The 21,797-nt window shown below is 32.3% G+C and overlaps 2 protein-coding genes and 1 long non-coding RNA gene across 8 annotated transcripts; 1 reads left to right on the top strand and 2 right to left on the bottom strand.

The window, feature by feature from the left end:
- Positions 1-431: 431 nt before the first annotated feature.
- LOC108825899 (pectinesterase inhibitor 10) lies at positions 432-1,217 on the bottom strand. Its single transcript, XM_018599258.2, has one exon. The coding sequence runs from the start codon at positions 1,173-1,175 to the stop codon at positions 561-563; it is 615 nt and encodes a 204-aa protein (XP_018454760.2). The 5' UTR covers positions 1,176-1,217; the 3' UTR covers positions 432-560.
- A 10,527-nt stretch (positions 1,218-11,744) lies between these two features.
- LOC130500201 (uncharacterized) lies at positions 11,745-12,107 on the top strand. Its single transcript, XM_056994957.1, has one exon. The coding sequence runs from the start codon at positions 11,745-11,747 to the stop codon at positions 12,105-12,107; it is 363 nt and encodes a 120-aa protein (XP_056850937.1).
- Positions 12,108-13,086: 979 nt separating this feature from the next.
- Positions 13,087-15,639, bottom strand: LOC108827470 (uncharacterized). Of its 6 annotated transcripts, XR_008938317.1 has the most exons (6): positions 15,381-15,639; positions 14,558-14,743; positions 14,393-14,454; positions 14,001-14,173; positions 13,449-13,523; positions 13,087-13,333 (listed from the first exon to the last, which is right to left on the bottom strand). It is a non-coding gene; the product is annotated as an uncharacterized LOC108827470 (long non-coding RNA). The 6 variants fall into 6 exon arrangements; XR_001945668.2 differs by having other exon boundaries at positions 13,449-13,536; positions 14,558-15,636; XR_008938318.1 differs by having other exon boundaries at positions 13,950-14,173; positions 14,558-15,635.
- Between the last annotated feature and the right edge of the window lie 6,158 nt (positions 15,640-21,797).

Here is a 21,797-nt window from a genome sequence, read left to right as displayed (position 1 = left end):
TACAAAATTTTAAATCTCACATATAAACTATTAAAATGTGATCAGTTACTACAAAATCGAAATTAATTTTGATTTATTTTGCCACATTGATCTGTTTAAGAATTTATGCGTGAGTTTTAAATTTATATTAGTTTATGGTGTTTTAGCTTGATCTAAACATTTGTGTAGGATAACCAAGAAATGAACAAGTTCCTGGGAAAATTGGTCGTTTTCCCATTGTACTCGTCCGGACTTTACAACTTTAATTTGTTACTGCAATTAGATTATGCTAATTTTTTCAATCTAAATTCATTTTATTGTAATTTTCCACAATTACTAAGACACATTAAACTTACATCTCGTGCTTAAATCGCTACGTAATACATACGTAGCGGGACAATAAAAATTTCCATAATGTTCTTGCGGTGACATTATAAAACTATTAAAATGTATACATGAAATCCACAATACCTATAACAGGGTACATAGTATACATATGAAGTTATAAACATGGAACATGAGCAATTTTGCCAATAAAAGTTACAAAATAATTTTGTGTATGACAATATGAACATTTATGATCATTTCTCATGTGTGGACGCGTACATATTAATGATAGCAAGCGCGTTGCTAGTCATCCGACCAACCTTTACAACATGTCGCCGAACCAAATCTTTCACGACCGCTTTGGCTCGACCATCTTGGCCGAAACCATCCATACATGTGTCATCATCAGTGAGAGCAGCACTAACCCATGTCTTAACATCCGACATAACCATCTCAAATTTCGAACTATCCTCGTAGTTGATAGAATCCAACTCTCTTACTGAATCTTGGAGCTCACTCACCGAGTCTCCAATCTCCTCCACGCAATCAGCAACCGCTCCCGCTTCGAAACGTGTTAGACCGCTTCTGCCCTGAGGAATGTTCTTGATGAACTTAGCTGCAGATTTAGCTGAGGAGAGGGTAAGATTGAGGGCGGTGACGGCGAGTCTTTGAGGGTTTGAATCGATTGTTAAGGCGTAAGGAGATAGAGAGGTGTAGCAAAGGGTTTTGTAGTGTGTGAGGTTGCATGATGTTTTGATGTAATCTAAGTTGGTTTGGTTTGGATATGTTGATGGAGTTGATGAGGAAGCGATGAAGAGAAGAAGAGCAATGGGGAGAAATATGATTTGGATATGAGATAAGGTTTTCATCTTTTTGGTTCTGAAAGAGGAATGGCCCGAGGTGAAACTGATGTACATGTGTGTGTATATATATATAATATTATAATGCAATATAAATAACTTGAGCTAAAGAAAATTAGTTGAGTATATTAATAACTCAATCATATCCAATAACTCATTTGATTGGAGCTAAGGTTTTTTGGTGGGAAAGCTTTATTGTCCGGTTCATATCTTTAACGTAAGCTGCTTTTGTCCTGTTCATAAAAAGCTAAAACTATAAAATTAGATATTTTCTCTTTAAAACAGTAGAGTGTGGAATATGGATTCCCATATTTTAAAGTTTGAATAATCTAAAAGTTCTACGAAAACGATACATGAATATAAACTTTATTAATTAAAATAATTTACATTCATGTATTTGTGTCATCATACACATTAGTTGTCTCAGATTGCCTCTTGTTTTTCACAAGAAAATAGCATATTGTGGTAAACTGGTAATAAAGATATCTATTATTATTATTATCTTCATGCAAGAAGGGTTGTAAGTATCGTAGTTATTTGCTGGCGTTGCATCCTTGTGAACCTCATAATTACGTGAGAGAAGCCTGACCTTGAGGATCTTTAGTTGGTTGTATATATTTTGAATATGTATTGATTAGTCCAACTTGTGTTTGGTACAACCATAGTTTCCATGTTAAGCTCTATCCTTTCAAAGAAAGTAAATACTGAGTTGAATAAGAAGAGATTAATCTACTGTATAGCCAAATCAAAGCTTCAAAACTGGAACAAAAAATTCAGTGACCATCTCAATTTTTTTGCTTTAAAAAAATGTATGTTTCTAAATAATTTTCGGTAAGTGTCTTAGATTTTTGTCCTAGAATAACCAAATGAACTATTACTTTTGGATTTCCAGAATTTTTAAATTTGATATACTAAATTACTTATAATTTCTAAAAATTTAGAGTCGACCATGTCTTTGTGATTACAACAAAACCATAATCTGAAGATATGATATATAGCTGACAAAAAAAGAAGAAGATATGATATATAGATCAATCTCCCGCGAATGTTTACGTTTGTACTTTACTATTTTAAATATTCTTGATGATATTTGCTTATGAAAATTTTGAAATGGAAGATTATTTAGAATATGAAGTCGATATTTTGTTCGAAGTAATAAATTATTTTGAGGGATTGTACCTTTTCATTTTCAATTATACGATTTCAATTCGAATCTTATCGTGTAACTTTTAAATATTATTTTAAATGTGATTGCTAATGAACTCCATAATTACAGGGAGAGAACCTTGGGTTTGATGAGAAGAGCAATTAAGGATTTTATAAATGACTACTTTTCCTTTCTCATTATCTTTTCTACTTTTCAAAGGATTACATTAATTTCAATTATAAACACACAATAGTTACATACTTTGATATAAAATTATTTTTGATTAGTGTAGTTCGTATAGTATTTCAGGATCGAATCTACCGAAAACTAGAGATCTATAACACCAAAAATACACAAACTCTCTTTATCTAAGCAAATAAGAAAATAGATGAATGTAGATCTTAGAAATATAGACAAGGTGATCTCAAATCCAATAAAGAAATAAGTGTAAGAACTAAACTTTCAATCAAATGTAATTGATCTAAAGCAAATTTTCAAGTCAAGGTGTCAACTTTAACCAATCACAAGTCTCTATAAGTCTAAAACGCATTCAAATATATAAATCCACTCATGTGACAATAATCACTATGCAATCATGAGCTAAACATCAACTCTCGTTGGCCTAATTCATTCAAGCATGCATTATGCTCAAGTCTACTAACCATCTAGAAATTTTTAACATCAAATCCCTTTGGTTATTCATGCTAGAGCAATACTTCATTCAAGTATTTTAACAAATACCTTCCTGGGTTAAAATAGCTTAAGGTCTAGATGAGAATGATCAAATCTAATATAACATTAAAAACACTTAGTAAGCATAAAAAATAGTATATCTAACAATAAATACCTTAACTCTTCATTAACCACCTTAAATCTACCTAACCCATAGATTCAAAAAAAGTCTATTCTCTAATCTTCATGAGAAATCTTAAATACATATGAGATTCAAGGTTGATCATGTTAATTTCATGAATTGGTTCCAAGTTGAGTAAAACTCCATGTCAAGGTAGATGTTTAGAAATTTTTTTGGTTGATTTGGATTTAACGCATTCAAATAATTGACACCAAAAGAAAAGGTTTTTACATTTTTTATAAGTATATTAGTGAAAACATGTTAGGTGCTATGATGTAACATTTATTTTTTAATATATTGAATTTTCAAATACATATTTTCCCGGGTGTCCAATTCTCTTAATAGTGTATATTATATTTTTCTTAATATAACATTTCATAAAATATAGCTATTTAAAACTTTTTAAAATTTTTAAATTTACATACTCAGATTTTTGAAATTAATAAACTGCATCCACATAAAATGTTTAAAATAAACACATCAATATCTATATGCGCATTTCAATGGATTTAGTCAATTTTGTTCTATTAATTTTTTAATATATAATTAAATATATAAATGATGGGTTTTGTATGAGCTCAGGTAGGGTTTGAGATTTTCCAAACCAAAATTTTTTGGCTTTTGGTAAGTTCAGTTCGATTAAATACATTTTTAAAAATTTATCATTTTGGTTCAGAAATTGATTAGTTTTTTTTTCTACTAAAAATATATAATTATGTCATACACCAATTCCAACAAAAATTTCAAATTTAATTAAACTAATTAGCTAAATTTTGAATTGAAATAATTAATATTAACCAAAAATGAGTTTTAATCAGAATTTGATCGAAACCAAAAATTCTGATTAATTTTAGTAAAAATTTTATTAACCAAAATATAAGAATATCAGACCGAACCTAATTTTCAGTTTAATTTCAGCATAATTTTATACCAACCAAAAACTGAGTAATTCTAGCCGAGTAACTCGTACCCACATGCCGAAGCTTGGACAAGGAACACTACAATTGTTTTTGTCTTTTTTTTTTCAAAGAACACTACAAATTTTTCACTTCAAATACTATAAACTTCATTACAAATCGTAAGAAGGTCTTATTGGTGTATATATATATATATATATATATATATATATATATTCCATATTATTATCGGTGTCTCTTTAAAATCAACAAAATAATAAAAATATCTTTGAACAAGAATAGCCTTACGTGAACGTGCAGTTTTGAATAAAAAAGATTCGATGATCAGCATCATATACTATTTAGAACTCAAAGGGAACAAAGACAACAGTACTCGACCCCACGTATAGTTATTTATTATTTGTCTTAACTCTCATATTTACAGGTAAATGAACTAGAAATGGTAATAAAATCATTACTGACTAAAATTATCATTATTTTGGTTCTATCCCAGATAAATTATTTGCCAAATGATTTTGACACATGTCCTCTCCTAAATAATCTTACCAAATAAATGTGACATGACTTAAGATTAAATCTAACAAAGATGATTACATGTAATGATTATTTACATTTTCGGTAAATTTTTATAATATGAAAGTAAATTATACATCATCACTAAAATAAATCTATTCAAATATGACAACAAATAATTTAACTATATTTTTAAAATTTCGAAATATTATTTATAATTATATAATTTTATTACTAAAAAATATTTTCAAATTGTTTTACATTTTTTTAAAAATATATAAATGTTTAATCGTAATATTATTAACTTCTTTTATATAAATAAAGATTCTAAAAATACTATTCATTTTTTACTTTTTGATAATTATAAAGATTTTATATCAATTTTAATAAATTTTATACAAATTAATTTAATATATTTTATCCAAAAGAAATAGATAAAAATATATCTAAGATTATAACTTTAAATATATACATATCTATTCTTAAGTTAATAAAAAAATAAACAAAATTCATTATTTATCTTAATTGTATGTTCAATTAAATCCAATATTTAACCGTAATATTATTAAATTATTTTATATATTAAAAGACTCAAAAAATAATGTTCATTTGTATTTTTTGATAATTATACAGCTTTTATATCAATTTTTATTAATTTTATACAAACTAATTTTATATATTTTATCCAGAATAAATAGATAAAAATATTTAATATTGTAGTTAAATATATAATATCTATTCTAAGTATAATTATTATTTTTTTCATTTTATCTTAGTTTATATTCAATTAAAGTAAAATTTATATTAAAATATTAGTAAATAAAATAAAATCGAAAATATTAATATAATTTTATTTTTAAATATGTTTTAAATTTCAAAAAAAAATTACTACTGCGTATGGTATAGGAGAACACCTAGTATATATATGTGTGGTGTTGTATGGTACTTGTACGCACATATTATATTGCTAAAGGATATTTTATATAAATTCACATAAGAAGATCTAATTCAAAATATGTTATAGCTTCTGCGGTTTTTAATAATATTTAGTTATCGACAATAAAAATAATTACGGTGTTTGCTTATATATGGTTCAATTTTATTTTATTTTTTGAAAAAAAAATATATGGTTCAATTTTTTCTTCTTGTTTAACAATTTATTTTTGAATTCTAAGCTTTACAACTATTTTTTTCCCGCAATGTAGTCAAGCGAACCTCATTGATGTTTACGTGTTGCTTGAGCATTCATCAAAGAGTTTTCTTCATCAAACTCATTTATTTTGCAATCAGCAAATATGTAAGAACGACGGTAAGTCTTATTAAGTGATCTTGATGTTATAGACGCCAAATTAGAATCACAAGTGATAACTAATCTGTTACATTCGTTTCCATAATGAACTAGATGTTTCGTAGACGTAATTACGATGGCCAAAATGTTAACATCATAAATCGTTTATCCAGGCATACTTTATATTGGTAAAAGGTATACGAAATGTTATAGCTATATTTTTCAAAAAAAAAATGTTATAGCTAAAGTCTGATATTTGTAGGTACGCGTGTACATATCTTCATGTTCGGTTTAACTTTAAAACAAATTGAAATGAAGAATGTTCAACTTAAGTGATTTGATATGTGTGGAAGAACCTTAGCCTAATGGTTAAGGTCTAAAGGTTTCTACACCTAAGTCTGGGGTTCGATTCTCAGACTATGCAATTTATTGCAGATTTTCTCAAATCCAGGTTTCAAGTCCCGAAGAGAGCACGATTTATTAGGCAACTATGCAGATTATGGAAGGAATGTTTACAGGCAACTATGCGATTATGGAAGGAAGGATTACAAGAGATCTTCAACATGGTGCAAGTAAATCTGATCAGGCGTGGATCTTCAGAGAACGATTCCGATGATTTGATATGTTTGTATATAGCTCAACCTTTTCTAAAAAATCAGAAATAAATTGATCAACGAAAAACTATTAAATGATAAAATAAAGAATAGAAAAACTATTCAACTTATGATTTATGGGTTCAAGAGTGTCTGACTAATCTGGTGTTAAGCTCGAGTAAAAGAGTCTAAGCACCAATACATGACCTTAACTGTGAAGGTATATAAAAAAAAGATATGCAAAATAAATTAACTATAGTAATTGTGTTTAAAAAAGTCATTTGTTCATTGCTTGTTCTATATGTTATCCTAAACCTTAATCCTAATTTCTGAGTGGATCCGAGGTCCATCAGAGACCATGGCAGGCTGATAATTCGTTGTATACCCAAAATACTAGTCCACGATTCTCCTGTGATATCCATCATGCGTCATGCTCAAAACTATTTACTAGACCAGATATTAGAAGATGTATTATCTCTTATTTTCATGCGAATTAAAAATGCAGTTTGGTCAAGGTGTCTAGATGAATATGTTCTGTATGCAGTATTGGTTAATATTGGCTACACACAGTCTTGAAATACACAGAAATTTTACTCCAAAAAAAACTCAAGCACTCCTTGAAAAAAGACTATTTACCGTTCGTGAAATTTCGAATATATATCATGAGATGCACTAACCCCACTTCTTTACTTAAAATATGTAGCCAAACTTATGGTGAGAAGCATACATAGTAAGAATTTTCGAGAGGACATTATTTAGCAATATATGGCGTAGAAATATAAGACATAGAACACCCTTATTGAATAATTTTGACGCTTTGGAAAAGCCTTCCAAATTTTCATTGACAGATGCGCGCTAAGATGATGTCGAAATGCAAATAAAGATCCATTATACAAAATGAGAAGATAGGTCTGTATCATGGTGCACTGCCATAATAGACAGTTATAGGATTATATCAAATGTTTTGGATATGTCAAATTTGATTGCACAACCTGATACTGTATTGCTGTAGTACCTTTTATTTACGGTGACAATTATATAGCTTAAATTCTCTTAAAATCAATATATCTTTTATTTCGTAAAATTATTGGATTGATTATTTCGACTGATCAATTTAAACTTAGTGATAAGATGGTAAATGCTGTTATCTTTTTTTAAATGTTTCAAATCTATTCAAAAGTCAAAATACTTCTTTTACAACAATTTGTGTTTTTGTAACAAGGAACCAGATCATGACCCGCGCGACCGCGCGGATTTTACTTTTTTATTTTTAACATAAAACATATATTTTATAATAGTTGATACAATTTGGAATTTGTCTTTTTCACATAATGTGGTTTTATATAATTTTGAGTTTGTCTAAAACATATTGTTTAAGAACAATTTTAAAACTGTTTTTCCTATTAATAATTTTTCATTGGTGTATTAGAGATATAAAGTGAAACCTCTATAAATTAATAATGTCGGGACTATACCAAAACTATATTTTTTTATTAATTTATAGAAATTATTAATTTATCGAGATACTAATTGAACCAAAAACTCAATTTGAGACTATGAAATTATACTAATTTATAGAGATATTAATTTATAGATTATTAATTTAAAGATATTATATTGTAATTGTATAGTGAAAACACTAATATAATATCAACCAATACGATTTGGTTTTGACATTGTGCTTTTTGGGATTTTTTCTAAAAGTTTTGTGAATGTCCAATGATGAATACGAAGACAAGTACTTGTACACACATTTTAGTGGGAGAAAATGAATATTTTCTAATCTATTAAGTCAGATATAATAAATATAAAATCTCTTGACATCGAGATTTTATGTATAGTAGAATAAACTTGGAGAAGAGGATTTTCCATATTCATGATTTTTCAAATCTGACAATTTGATTGTGAATATTTGATTGTAACCGAGATTTTAGGTATAGTAGACTCAATTTGGTGAAAAAGTTTCCAATAATCGTTTTTAAGTATAAATTGATGTTTCTGTTATTTAAGTAAGAATATACGTTAGTATATTCTATTTAGTGTATATTCAAAGCAAACCTCGATTATTTGAACATCTAAGAAAATGTGTTCTGATATCTTTATTATTGAGTTTCAAAAGTTCTGCATCAAGCTATTTAAAATTTTAAGATTCATCAGTATTTGATTCCAAATAATTGTTTTTTAATTAAAAGGGGTTTTGTGTTTAAGATAATTATAGTTTAATGATGGGAGGAAACGTGTTCTTAAATTATTTGGTTAACTGAATCAATTGTTTAGGAAATAACTAGACCAAAAAGTCAAAATTGTATAATGATTGGCTAAGGATTCGTGTAAAAAAAAGGATTCATGTAATATTTGTATCTTTTTGTCAACCTACTCAGTTTAAGTTTGTATAAGTTGATGGAAAAAAAGGATTAGCGTAATATTTGTATTTTTTTGTCAACCTACTCGTGTAATATTTATATTTTTAATAACATGTGTAATATTTATTTTTGTTCCTATCTATTTTTATTTTTATTTTTAAGAACTTAGACTCGTGTTATATTTATATTGGAGACATTTATTGTATTCATTTGACTATAATAAAGGAGAGAGATTATTATATTTTTACTATGATATAATATAAATATGATCATGTGAGTATACTCTAATCTCTAACGAAAAAAACATATATTTTATTTAATAGATGCATAGACATAGATCTTATAGTGGAGTTAAATGATAGATAGTTGATATTAAACTCTTTAAGGAAATATTTAAATGAAGGTTAGACTAAGAATAATAATGTGATGTCCAATTTAAAAATCTACTTAGAAGAAGTTATAATGTTTCTGTTTTAATAAGATAGATTAAAAAGAACAAAGATTTTAGATAAGTTTTATCATTTGATTTTTCCTAAGCTAGCGAGTAGCAAACACAACGGCAGGCCACCCTTATACATCGTCTGTCCTTGCTCACACAGAGAAGATATCATGTCGATGATCAGGCCTTGTCAAGTCCACGATATTTGGCTTTTCACCATGTCCTCAACTGTTGCTTTCCCGCCAAATTACGATATATCGTCGCTTAGAAAGTGTAACCAAACAAAAAGAGTTTGAAGCGATTAAAATACTGGTGACGCAGAAGCGAGAGAAGCTCCTCCCATTCTGTTGTGTAGTTTTTCCCCAAGAACTGAAACATTAAAGAATGCGAGTGCTCAATGAATAACCACACTAAACTTGAATCGTCCGGGGAATCAGATCTCCAGGCTTATCAATTGTGCATCAAATCATTCCACAACAATCAAACCAGAAAACTACTATTATCTTCTCATTTTGGACTGTCAAACCTAGTTTTTGTTTTTGCGAGAAAATATTTGGTTTTATTATCTTTTAGATTTCCTTTCCCTCCTTAGCGTTTGGGCATGATATCTCTAGATATATCTTTTGTCCTCTCTAGCCCCCATAAGGCGACAACATACTCAATCTTAGTGAAACAAAAGCTAAGGAGAATCTACTTTTCCTTTTCCCAAAAGATAAAGAGCACGGTTTCTTTCAAAAAAAATGTATAACAATTATGTATTTGTTTACAGAAATAATATTAAAATACTTTGTTTAATGACTAATAATTTTTGTAATTGGTTGTTTTTAGTAATTAGAGCAGACAATGTCTTTTAGGAGGATGTATTCAATCTAGCATTTGATGTGAATTGATTTTTAATGGAGTTTTAGATGATTTTAATAAGTTGTAGAGATTTAGGTGATTTTTGTTAAACTACTCTAGAATATCACCTAAAACAATGGGATTTGAGTTTTATTTTTTTTAACTAAGAAACTCCACCCAAACACCCTAAAATCACCTCAAAACTTTAAAATCCCACAACTTAAAATATTTTCAATAACAGTGGATTTCAGAGTACTTTACGAAATGTCAAGTTCAATAACAGTAGATTTTAAATGAGTTTTTAAAATTCATGTTTGAATAACAGTGGATTTGTCATTTTAATACAAATCACCTGAAACTCTCAGTTGAATACACCCCCCTAAGAAAACCTGTAAAATGCAGAAGGGACCAAAATCAGTAGCGGCACGTAGAGCTGGAAATTTGACTTATTATCTGCGGACCCTGCCCCGTTTGATCCGCCGCAGAATGGGTGCAGATCGAGCGATTTAAAAAAAAATCGTTCGCAGGTGTGGATGCGGGTCGAGTGATTTTAACGCAGGACAGGTGTGGATCAGCCAAAATTTAATCGCGAGTGCCCGCCAATCCGCAAAAAAGTAAATAAAAAAATTAAAGAAAAATATTATTTTTAATAAAAATAAAATTATTTTATTTAATTTAATTGGAAATTTAAAATATTTTTTTAAATTTAAGAAAATTCTATTTTTTATTTTTAATTATAACTCGATTATTATTATTATTTTTAATTAAAAATATTTAAAATAATTATTTTTTTATTATTATTAATATTATCCGCGTATCTAGCGGATCACCTGCGGATTTAAGCGGGGCGGATGCGGGTTTGGTAGTTTCTTCATGCGGGTCAGACGGGTCAAAAAGATTTTGAAAAAAAATTACTCAATCCGTGGGTTGGCGGGTCAAACGGGGCGGGTTTGACCCGCAACCCAGTTCTAGCGGCACGGCTGCGTAATCATGGCCACGCCCACCACAACCAAAACTTGAAAACGTCCAAAAAAAACTGTGAAGATTGAAAATGATTAGAAAAATATATAAAATGAGATTAAACGTTTATCAATCTGTAAAGATATGTTCAGCCAAAAAGTATTGATACTCATTTTACGGCGATCTACTAAAAGCATGTATTAGTTCCGTTTGATCAAGAAAATCTTGGTTTGTGAAAAGATGAACTAAAAATAAAGTTTAACAAAAAGAAACTAAAAATACAAAAAACAGATACAGGAATTTGATGTGAAAAGAACCAGAAAATTCATGGATTTAGTGAATTTTGGTTATTCTATAGTTGACGGCAGCAAAAAGAATTTTGCAGTGAGAATCTGTGGAGTACAGAATTGGATCAGGAAGTACAAAATTGGCAGTGAGAATCTGTGGAGTCTTGACGCTGAAAAAGCAGGATCGTGGACATGAAGATCACTCCTTAACTTACGTCCTCTTGCTTCAGGTTTCCTAAAAGCAGAATTGGGAAACGGAATGAACATCAGCTTTTGGTGGGGATGATTGGTCTCCGCTCGGTCGGCTTATTCTTTTCGGAACCGGGGGCCCTCGAGAGCTCTCTGTACCTCTATTTGCTTCGGTGGCAGATGCGTGTAATGACACAGGTTGGAACCTTAGAGGAGCAAGGTCACCGGAGGCAGAGAGCCTGCACTTTCATCTTTACTGGTACTCCACTCCCATCTCAGTCTCAGGCATGTGATGAATTTATTTGGATGGTTGAAGATGACCCACTATCGAAGTTCTCTGCCTCTCGAACTTGGGCTGACAGTATTTGGTTCAAATCATGCACTCCACGTCATGCTTTCCTCATGTGGATTGCTCAGCATGACAGAATGCCCTCCCGTGCTCGCCTCTTCAACTGTGGACTTTGTACAACACCGAATTGCTGTCTCTGCTACTCTGCTCCAGAGTCTAGAGATCACCTCCTGCTTCGCTGCGAGGTAAGTGTACAGATATAGGAACTGATTCTCAGAAGGCTCGGTTATACCCCTTCATGCTTTATGTCTTGGACCGCTTTCATGGAATGGTTATCCCACACCAATTCTCATGAAGGAACAAGAGACAAGAGACTACATGAAGGCATCTCGTCAACTCCTCAAACGATTTGCAAGCTTATCGACCGTAATATCAGGGACACAATATTGGGGAAACAGCATAAAAGGAATTTCAAGACTCTCATGCTATCATGGCTGAGGAATGACTGGAAACCTTTTTAGTAAAATGAGCTTCACTTTGTTTTTATTCCTTTTGCTAAGGTGAACCTCATCTTGTTTTCAATTTTTGTAAAGTTTACAAAACAATTTCATATTTATATGATATTCAAATATTTGGCAAAAAAAACGGAATTTTGCAGAAAACCTAAACCTATCACAAGGAAAAAGGTGATGGTATAAGAATGCCACTCATTAAAATTCACAAAAAGGACAAAACTTGTAATGCTATACTCGAATTTGAAACGTTATGTATTGAAACTTGTGCAGTTACCACTAGACCACGGTATCTTCAAATAATTTTGGAACAAAAACTAAAGATATATACAGTTACTAGGGTCGGCCCGCCCTACGGGCGGGATGTATGTGTTTGTGTTAATTTTACAGGTTTGTTTTTGATATAAATTTTTTTTTTCAAGAAATCTTATGTGTATGTTTATCAAATCACTAAGGTACATTATTTATTTATTATGCATTTATAAAAAAATAGACAACTGTATATTTTCTTTTGAAATTTGTAAACCGTATGGTTGTATAAAGGGGCAGAAGATCAGGTAACCATTTTATAACTACGGAATGTGTCTTAGACGGAAATTAAATTTTGATTGACCGATACATAGCATATGAATGTAAAGCTCGAGTGTGTCTTCATTGTAAGGGTGAATTGTTTTTTTTTTATATTTATGATCTAAAATAGTTGTGGAGGTTTAGTCATATTGAAGATGTAAAAATAATTCTTAGTTGCGGTTACGTTTGTTTATTTCATATCTTTCTACACTAAAATCACATAACAACTGAGTGATTTCATATTTACAAAATAGATGCTACTTCATTACAATCCAATCCTAGGAGTTGTGTACTTAGTCAATGCTGATTTTGGCCACAATTAGTTTTTCCTCTTTGCATTTAGCTTCAGTGTTTTCTTAAAGACAACTTTCCTGAAGTTTGTTCAGACTGTGCATCATATCCACCACCTGTTAGCCATAAGCAAATAAGAGTAGAAAGTAATTAGCAAATCTGCTATAACCAACGGTGCTAGATTCTTATTTCAGACACCTAACACAGGATAAAAAACAGTCTTGTAAATACCTAAAGAAGCTTTTGCAGAATAAAATTGTACATGTAGCCTTCTTTCTTGGGTAATCTAGGAACATACACCTGTTTCTATAGAAACAAACTGACAATCATTTTATTTATTTAGATAGACAGATTAAGCAATTCAAAGCCTTCATGTCACTGTTACATACCAACATCAAGCTCATAGATATATTGTAAAGGTTATGAGAATCAGTAAACACTCAAAATACAAATAAATTACTTTCAGTGGACAGCCATATTAATATATTATTTTCACCAGAAGAGTCTTTCAAAGACATAGCCGTAAATACTCATTGCAAGTTGTATTTATGATATTGGCCGTAAAAGTCATTTCAAAAATACAAAATTGTGTTCAACTACATCAAAGAAGAAGAACAACTATTTGCTCAGAGTTCTGTATTTTCTGATAACATAGAATAACAACACAAAAATATTTTTAATTCCTCCTATTGCATATTCAAGTGTATACACAGAAAAAAAGAAAAGCACGACCTCTTTTTATGTCTCTAAATTTGTGTATGATATAGGACTTAAGAGTATTACGTGCAGATTTGGCAAAAGCTATAATGTCGATGTGATCTGCTTCAACATGGCTCTCTTGGATTTTCTTCTCTCCAGCTGACATTGGGTAGTGCATACGCAAACCGCCGATGCAGCTACATGAGACACCGTTTAAGAGGCGTAAGAAGAAGTAGTGTGCAGCGGCCGAAATGTACCTGTAAAAAAAAAAGAAAAAAAAAAGAATTATACCTATAAAACAAAACTGAAAATTTTGTACTAACAATTGAACACGACTGAGAAGATAAAAAGTAATCTATAGATAAAAAGTAATCTATTTATGGCAAACAAAGACCAAGCCAGGAATTTGGTAACAAAAACTTAACACGACAGAGACGCTGAAAAAAGTACGGCCGGAAAAAATATTAAAGCTTAACCTGTCAATCCAATAAGAGCATATTCACTCCCTGAGTTTACCACCGCATCAAACGTTCCTGGCCTTCGGATCAGAGGAAAAAATTCTAGAATTAGCAATAACACGATCTATTACTATGGGATATAAAATATGGGAGATAAGATGAGACGAAGAGAGAAATAATCACCCATATTTATACCCAAACACCACCGCCTTTCAGATCGGAAAAGCATTGAAGATGACATAGTGGGGGGAGAGAACCATTCGGATTGATCACAAAGCATTTACTAAGACCGTTTCAATCAATGCGAAGAAGCGGAAACGACATGTGGTCGGCGTCGCATGATAAATGAAGAGGACGCTCGTTTCTCATCTGCAGCAAAATTAGGGTTAGAGAGGACGAACACTCTATCGGGCCAGAAACAAAATAAAACACCAAAGCCCAAACACGCATCACGCAAGTGAAGCCCATGAAGTTACTGTATTACTGAAACGTTGCGTTTTTGGAGGGGACAGATGTCACAGCAAGGTTACTCGAATTTGTGACATGGCATCCCATGTGGACACTCTAGGAGAGAAGCAAGGTCTTCTTTATAGTAATATAGATGCTAATTTTTTTTTAATCTCCAATTTTTCCTTAAATCGCTAGGCTTATACTGACTGTTCGACTCATGCATATTACAATCTCATAGACAATAAACTCATATACAAATACTATATGCTAATTAACAGCAAAGAAAAACAAACCTGAGTACATAGAACAATCTAACAGCAAATTATATACGTACGAACATGAACCCATATAATGAGACCAATGAACTAACAATAAATCATATACATTTGCAAGCGTTGTGCTAACAACAAAGAATATACACTTAATATAGGATGTATGCGAGAAAATAGTTCCAAATCATTGTCTAACAAATCAAACCCGACAAACCCGAACAATAAAGATCAATTTCTTCATGATATTGTGTACATATCGAGTACACCGAAAAAACTACGAGTACCTATGAATAATTTTTGAAGTCTCTGAAAAAGAGATGAAAGGGAACGAAGATTTTGTGCGTTTTATTTGGAGGAATCAAAGAAACTATATAAGATTCTGAATTTATTGTTTTTGGTTTTAAATTGCTGAATGGATAAAAAAATCAGAGTGAATATTTGAGAATAATTTTATGCACCAATCTGTAGAGAAAATATCACTGTTTTGTAATTAAATAAATTTATGAAAAGGGAAATATATGATTTGAAGGAAATATGGACTCACATTATGAATATACTCGATCAGGCTCATATATAAATAGTCCGGAAGATCTATGACACCAAATCTGCTGATCCAGTCGGTTTCTTATGAAAATCCAAATCCAACCCATACCACTTTTATTGAACCGGGTTCAGTTCGAGTTATCAGGTTTGGTCTATTTGCTTAAGCATAATCACTGGAGTTTCTTGTGTGAGCAACTTATCGGCTATATGATATATTCATCCACATAATATAGTTGTATTCCTTTTTACAAGTGAAAGAATTATGTTAGTGTTTCTAATGGAGATATTCTTAAGAATTAACTGCAAACTTATTTACACTACAACAAATATGTGTATTGATAGCAGATTATAATAGCACAATTTTCGTAACTGCTATGGAAAGGTAATTGAAAGTCTGGATATCAAAGTTACAGCATTATAATTATGCTATGCCCAAAAATCAGTAAACGAAAATTAAAAAGTCACAAATCATCATAGTTTTTCCAATTAGCGTCAACACTTAGGAAAATAAAAGGGTTTTCGCTGCCAAATATCAAAATCGTAGGTTTTCATAGAATTAGAAAAAAACAACAACAAAACATTGTCTTGTTTTGTCGTCTTCTTCGTCTCCAAGAAAAAAGATAAAAGACTACTTTTTTCTTAAGCTATTTTTTTAATGGTGGTGATAAACGAAAACGATGGAGAACGTACTGGTCATGATAATGATGGATGTCTCCATCCTCTTTCACTGAGTTTTCGACCAAACTCAGATCTCGCCGGTGACGTCGCTGCCACCGCTTCGTCTGGCAGTGGCACCACCATCTCCCGCTGCTCTATGTACCACCGTGAGAACCTCCAGAGCCACCAATCCCTCCAGACCCACCAGAACAGTCGGATCTGTCATCTCTTTTATTCTTTCCCTTCTCAGATCTGTCCGTACAACTTGTAGTTTTGGATCTCAACCTCCGTTTGTCGACTCTGTTCCAACTCAAAGAGTGGCTCCTAACCCTAACTTGTTTACTCCGTGTCTCTCAGTTGGCGGCTCCTCAGTGTCTGACGAATTCATGAAGCTGTTCCGTATAGCTTCAGCTTCGTTTCTGCTCCACTAGTCTCTCCTAGAGCTTTGCGATTTGTTATCAAAGCCAAATGTAAAATACTAGCTCTCTTTTTTTATTTGTCTCTTAATACAGATTACTTCTCTCCTTTATAATTCAGTGTCTTCTCCTGGTCTTTTGATTGAAGACCCAATATCGGTGGATTACTGGTCTTTTAGTTTGGTGTTGATGAGACTAAAATAATGAAGAGGCTGTGGGGTGAGAATTTCTTTGACCCTGCCACCAGAAAGTGGAGCAGCAAAAACACCGGTTCTGCTATCTGCATGCGTGGGTTTGTCCAGTTCTGTTATGAACCCAACAAGCAAATCATTGCTACTTGCATGAATGACCATAAGGACATGTTGTGGCCTATGTTGCAGAAGATTGGTGTTCAGATGAAGTCTGATGAGAAGGAGCTCATGGGTAAAACCTTTGATGAAGCGTGCCATACAAACGTGGCTCCCTGCAAGTACTGCACTTCTTGAGATGATGATTTTTCACCTTCCATCTCCCCATACTGCACAAAGGAACCGTGTTGAGAACTTGTATGAAGGTCCCCTTGATGATCGTATGCCACTGCCATCAGGAACTATGATCCAAATGGCCCTCTCATGCTCTACGTTTCTAAGATGATTCCAGCTTCACTCCCTTAAACTAACGACTGGTATCATCAACAGAGCATTACGTATGCTTCATCGAAGTGTCCGAGTGGAAGTAGGGTGAATCGAGCCACTACTGGAAGGCCACTGGAAAATGTATCATCTCAAGCGAGAGAGATTATGAAATTGAACTTGGTTTTGTATTCTTGTGATACTTTGCAGTCTCTGCAACTTCGTATCCAAACTCATCGATGAGTGTCAATGTCTTTTGCTTTATGATCATGTTTTCATGTATTGACTTTGTATGTTTTAAAATTTAATGAAAGTTACATGCTATTTTATGATTTACTTGTGTTTTGTTTGAGAAAATTATATTTATTAATAATTTAAAAGCAATAATTAAATATAAAATTCTAAGTTTAGTAATTTTTGAAAAATTTAATCTCCGACTATATATCTGATTCAAAATTCCAAAACCATGATTATATACCCTAAATTGTATTTCTTAAACAATAATAGTTTAGGGGTTTGTATGTTTAGTGTGATGTTATTAGACGGAGATTGGCATATATATATATAATATATATATATATATATAAAACTATATACGCACTCCAAATTATAAACTATACATTTCAATAATTCTAATATTTATAGACTTTTAAGTTGAATTTTAAATCTCAAACCCTATATTAAAACTCCAAACCCAAACTTGAACTCTGTATACAAAATCATTAATCTAATATAAGATTATTAACATCAGTTATTAAAATTTTAAAGATCCAAATTTTTTTAATTTAAAAAAAAAACAGTATAACAAAGAAAAAGCAGAAAAAAATAAAAAAAAAGAGAAAAAACTTTGACTAATAAGGAAGAATGGTGAGGATAACTAACATATCAACTCCACCGTTGATTGATCTCAATCTAACGGATATAACTTAATCGAGTTTTTTATTATTTAACTACAAATGGACCAATCATATACAAGGATGCAGATCAGTCTTTCTTTTAATCACAACCGTTGATTATCCTAAATCTAATGGACAAGAATTCATAAGGTTAAAAGATATCTCTCGTAGTTCTTCTCTCACACATTTTCTCTACCCTGCTTCCTCTCATCGATCTTCTTTATTCTCTTCATCTCTAAGTTTTGATCAAAAGAAAGCTTCGTCCTTTTACACTTATCGGAGCCGACGAAATCGTCACCACCACCGCCACCACTATTCCCTTCGATTTTTCGCACTCTTCACCACCACTACAGTCACCGACATGCTCGTCACCCCCACCAACGAGGCGCTCGTCACCACCACCACTCCGGTTGGAAACAAACAGAAGACTCGAGCACCACAGGTCAACTCACTTCACATTTCTCTTATCTGCTCTCTTCTTCTCGTCATCTTCTAATAAACTTATGATTAATTGAGTTTTGTTTTGTATACAGATTTATTAAGGAGCAGTGAAAGAGAGGCATTGGTGTGAGGCGCGGCAGACTCGTCTCCGGTCAAGCGTGGTGCAGCGGTGGTGTAAGCCGGTGTTGGTCGTGCGGTGGCGATCCGAGCAGCATGGTCGTGAGTGGAGATGCGAGCAGCGGCGGAGACTGAAGAAGTTAATTAGGTTTAGTTAGGGTTAATTATGTTTAGATTTAGATTTTTTTGTGAACGGTTTAGATTTTGTTTTCTAAACCGAATTTGTCTGAAACCGAGTTTAATAATTAAACCGGCATTTGTAAACAATTTTTAAATAATATATTAACTTTTTAAAACCAATTATCAATTATATAAAAATCAATTTTAATTTTAATTTGGATTAAAATATATTAATTAATAATTTAAGTAATATTTTTATTTAAATAGAGATATATACAATTCAATATCAGTGCTACTAAACATAAAATAATCACACCAAAAATGGGCTATCATCATAGCAACGAAATATAGCTACAAATAAATTATTTATAGCAACGTATATCCACTATTATATAGTTTAATATAGCACGATTCATGTGTTATTAATAAATAAAAAATAGCATCAACAAATATGCTATTATATGTTACTCTATTATAGCACTTGATAAAAACGCTATCATAACCTGTCATCCTATTATAGCGGTGGATGTAATAGCATTTATAAAAACGCTATTAAAATATTAACATAGCGCTAATCGTCTGCTATCAATGTCCATATTTGTTGTAGTGTTATTTCATTACTGTATAAGATTTATTATTGATAACAGGTTTGCTCATTGCTCTTTAGTTGACAATTTTATTACGTATTTAACATAAGAAATGCATGATGTCTTCCTACAAACATTAATGGTTTTCATGTCTGTCAAATAATGTTTTCATTGTCTGTCAAATAATGTTTTTTCATGTCTGTTAAGTATGTTAAAGTAGTGCTTTTTCTTTCGTCTTATATTCTGTGTTTCTAAACCGTCAATTGCGGGAAGAAGATTTCATATAATCGTATTTGCTTTATCTAATTTTCCATATCACAAAGTTGGTAGTTGTCGTTGAAACTTTGTCCTCTAAACTTTTTTTTTTTAGATAATGAACACAATAATAATATTGTCGAACCAATGAACGGCTCACTTTAGAATTAAAAAAGTTGAGTGGAGGTTGCTCAAAAAAAAAAAAAAAAGTGTGGAGATTTCAAGTCTTGTCACCATATATTACATTTCATGTGGTCAATAATTCAGTTGTTAGTGTTGGATAAGCTTGAAATAAACTTGAGATACAAGATATACATTCTACCGAGATATGGATTAGAATGAATCTAGGGTTCCTGACTTTTAGGAGTTATCTAATTGTCTTGTGTCTTGTATAAATGAGTTGCCAAAGTGTGGCATCCAACGTAAGGGGTTTATGAGCTTTAGTTTTGAGAGTATTTTCTAAAGCAAGTTTGAGATTAATAAGAAGAGCAAGTTCTTGTTGATTGTGTTCTGTTTTTCATTCATTGAGTTCCACATTTGGTATCAGAGCTTTTTTAGGCAACGATTTGAGTGTGATAACGAGATGGGAGATATAACAACGTTCTCAGGGAAACCTAAGATCAATGGACCTTCTTCCTTTAACTGTCCGATGCTGAACTCCGCTAACTACACGGTATGGGCAATAAGGATAAAGGTTCTGCTTAAGCTTCATGAAGTATGGGAGGTTGTTGAAGAAGAATCTGATGATGTCAAAAAGAACAACATGGCGATAGCACTGCTCTTCCAATCACTTCCTGAGACACTCATATTGCAGGTGGGAGAACTGAATACTGCAAAGAAGGTTTGGGAAGCAGTGAAGTCGCGTCACATGGGAGCAGAGAGGGTTCGAGAGGCACGCTTAGCTACACTTACGGCTGAGTTTGATAGATTGAAGATGAGGGATGATGAGAAGATTGACGACTTTGTGGGAAGAATATCTGAAATATCATCAAAGTCAGCCGCGCTTGGAGAAACAATTGATGAGACCAAACTGGTTAAGAAGTTTCTACAAAGCCTTCCTTGGAAGAAGTACATCACCATTGTAGCCTCTTTGGAACAAGTCCTCGATCTGAAGAAGACAGGTTTTGAAGAGATTATTGGACGCATCAAAACATTTGAGGAGCGTATAGCCGTAGGAGAAGGAGAGTCACAGGACAATCAGAAGCTTATGTACGCAAGCTCAGACTCTGCTCCTGCAGATCACGAGTCCAGTAACTCTTATCATGGAAGGGGACGTGGAGGAAGATACCAAAACAGAGGAAGAGGAAGAGGACAATATGGTGGACGAAGACCATATAGAGATGTTGACCTCTCTAAAGTAATATGCTTCCGATGTGATAAGAGTGGACACTATGCATCAGGGTGTCCAGATCGTCTGCTGAAGTTACAAGAAGCTGTTGAGACTAAGGAGAAGGAGAGTGATACAACGGAGGCTGAGGAGCTAATGGTAAACGAGGTCGTTTACCTGAATGAGAATAAAGTCAATCCAAATGACTTGGAAGTAAGCGCTGAGAATGTTTGGTACCTAGACAACGGTGCGAGCAATCACATGACTGGGAACAGAAGCTACTTTAAGAGCATCAACGAGTCTATAACAGGAAAGGTGCGTTTCGGTGATGATTCACGTATAGACATCAAGGGAAAGGGATCAGTTATGTTCTGCAGCAAAGATGGGGTTAACAAGATTCTGGCAGATGTGTACTACATACCTGAATTAAGGAGTAATATCATTAGCCTTGGGCAAGCTACCGAATCTGGATGTGACGTTAGAATGAAGGAAGATTACCTTACTCTAAAGGACAAGGATGGGCGTCTCATAACCAAAGCAAAGAGGTCAAAGAACAGACTATACAAGGTGATTATTGAGAGGATTGATCCAGTGTGTCTTCATGTTGGTACTCTGAGTGACTCTGCGCGTTGGCACGCACGCCTTGGACATATTGGAAGAGACTCAATGTCAAAGATGATCAAGAATGAGCTCGTGGTTGGCATTCCAAAGTTTGTGATAGAGAAGGACAC

The sequence above is a fragment of the Raphanus sativus genome, chromosome 9 (genome assembly GCF_000801105.2).
Source record: "Raphanus sativus cultivar WK10039 chromosome 9, ASM80110v3, whole genome shotgun sequence".
Taxonomy (NCBI): domain Eukaryota; kingdom Viridiplantae; phylum Streptophyta; class Magnoliopsida; order Brassicales; family Brassicaceae; genus Raphanus; species Raphanus sativus.
This window is presented reverse-complemented; position numbering and strand designations above follow the sequence as displayed.

Coding starts and splice junctions, on each gene's coding strand:
- LOC130500201 (XM_056994957.1), top strand. CDS start 11,745: ATGACACAGGTTGGAACCTTAGAGGAGCAAGGTCACCGGAGGCAGAGA.
- LOC108825899 (XM_018599258.2), bottom strand. CDS start 1,175: ATGAAAACCTTATCTCATATCCAAATCATATTTCTCCCCATTGCTCTT.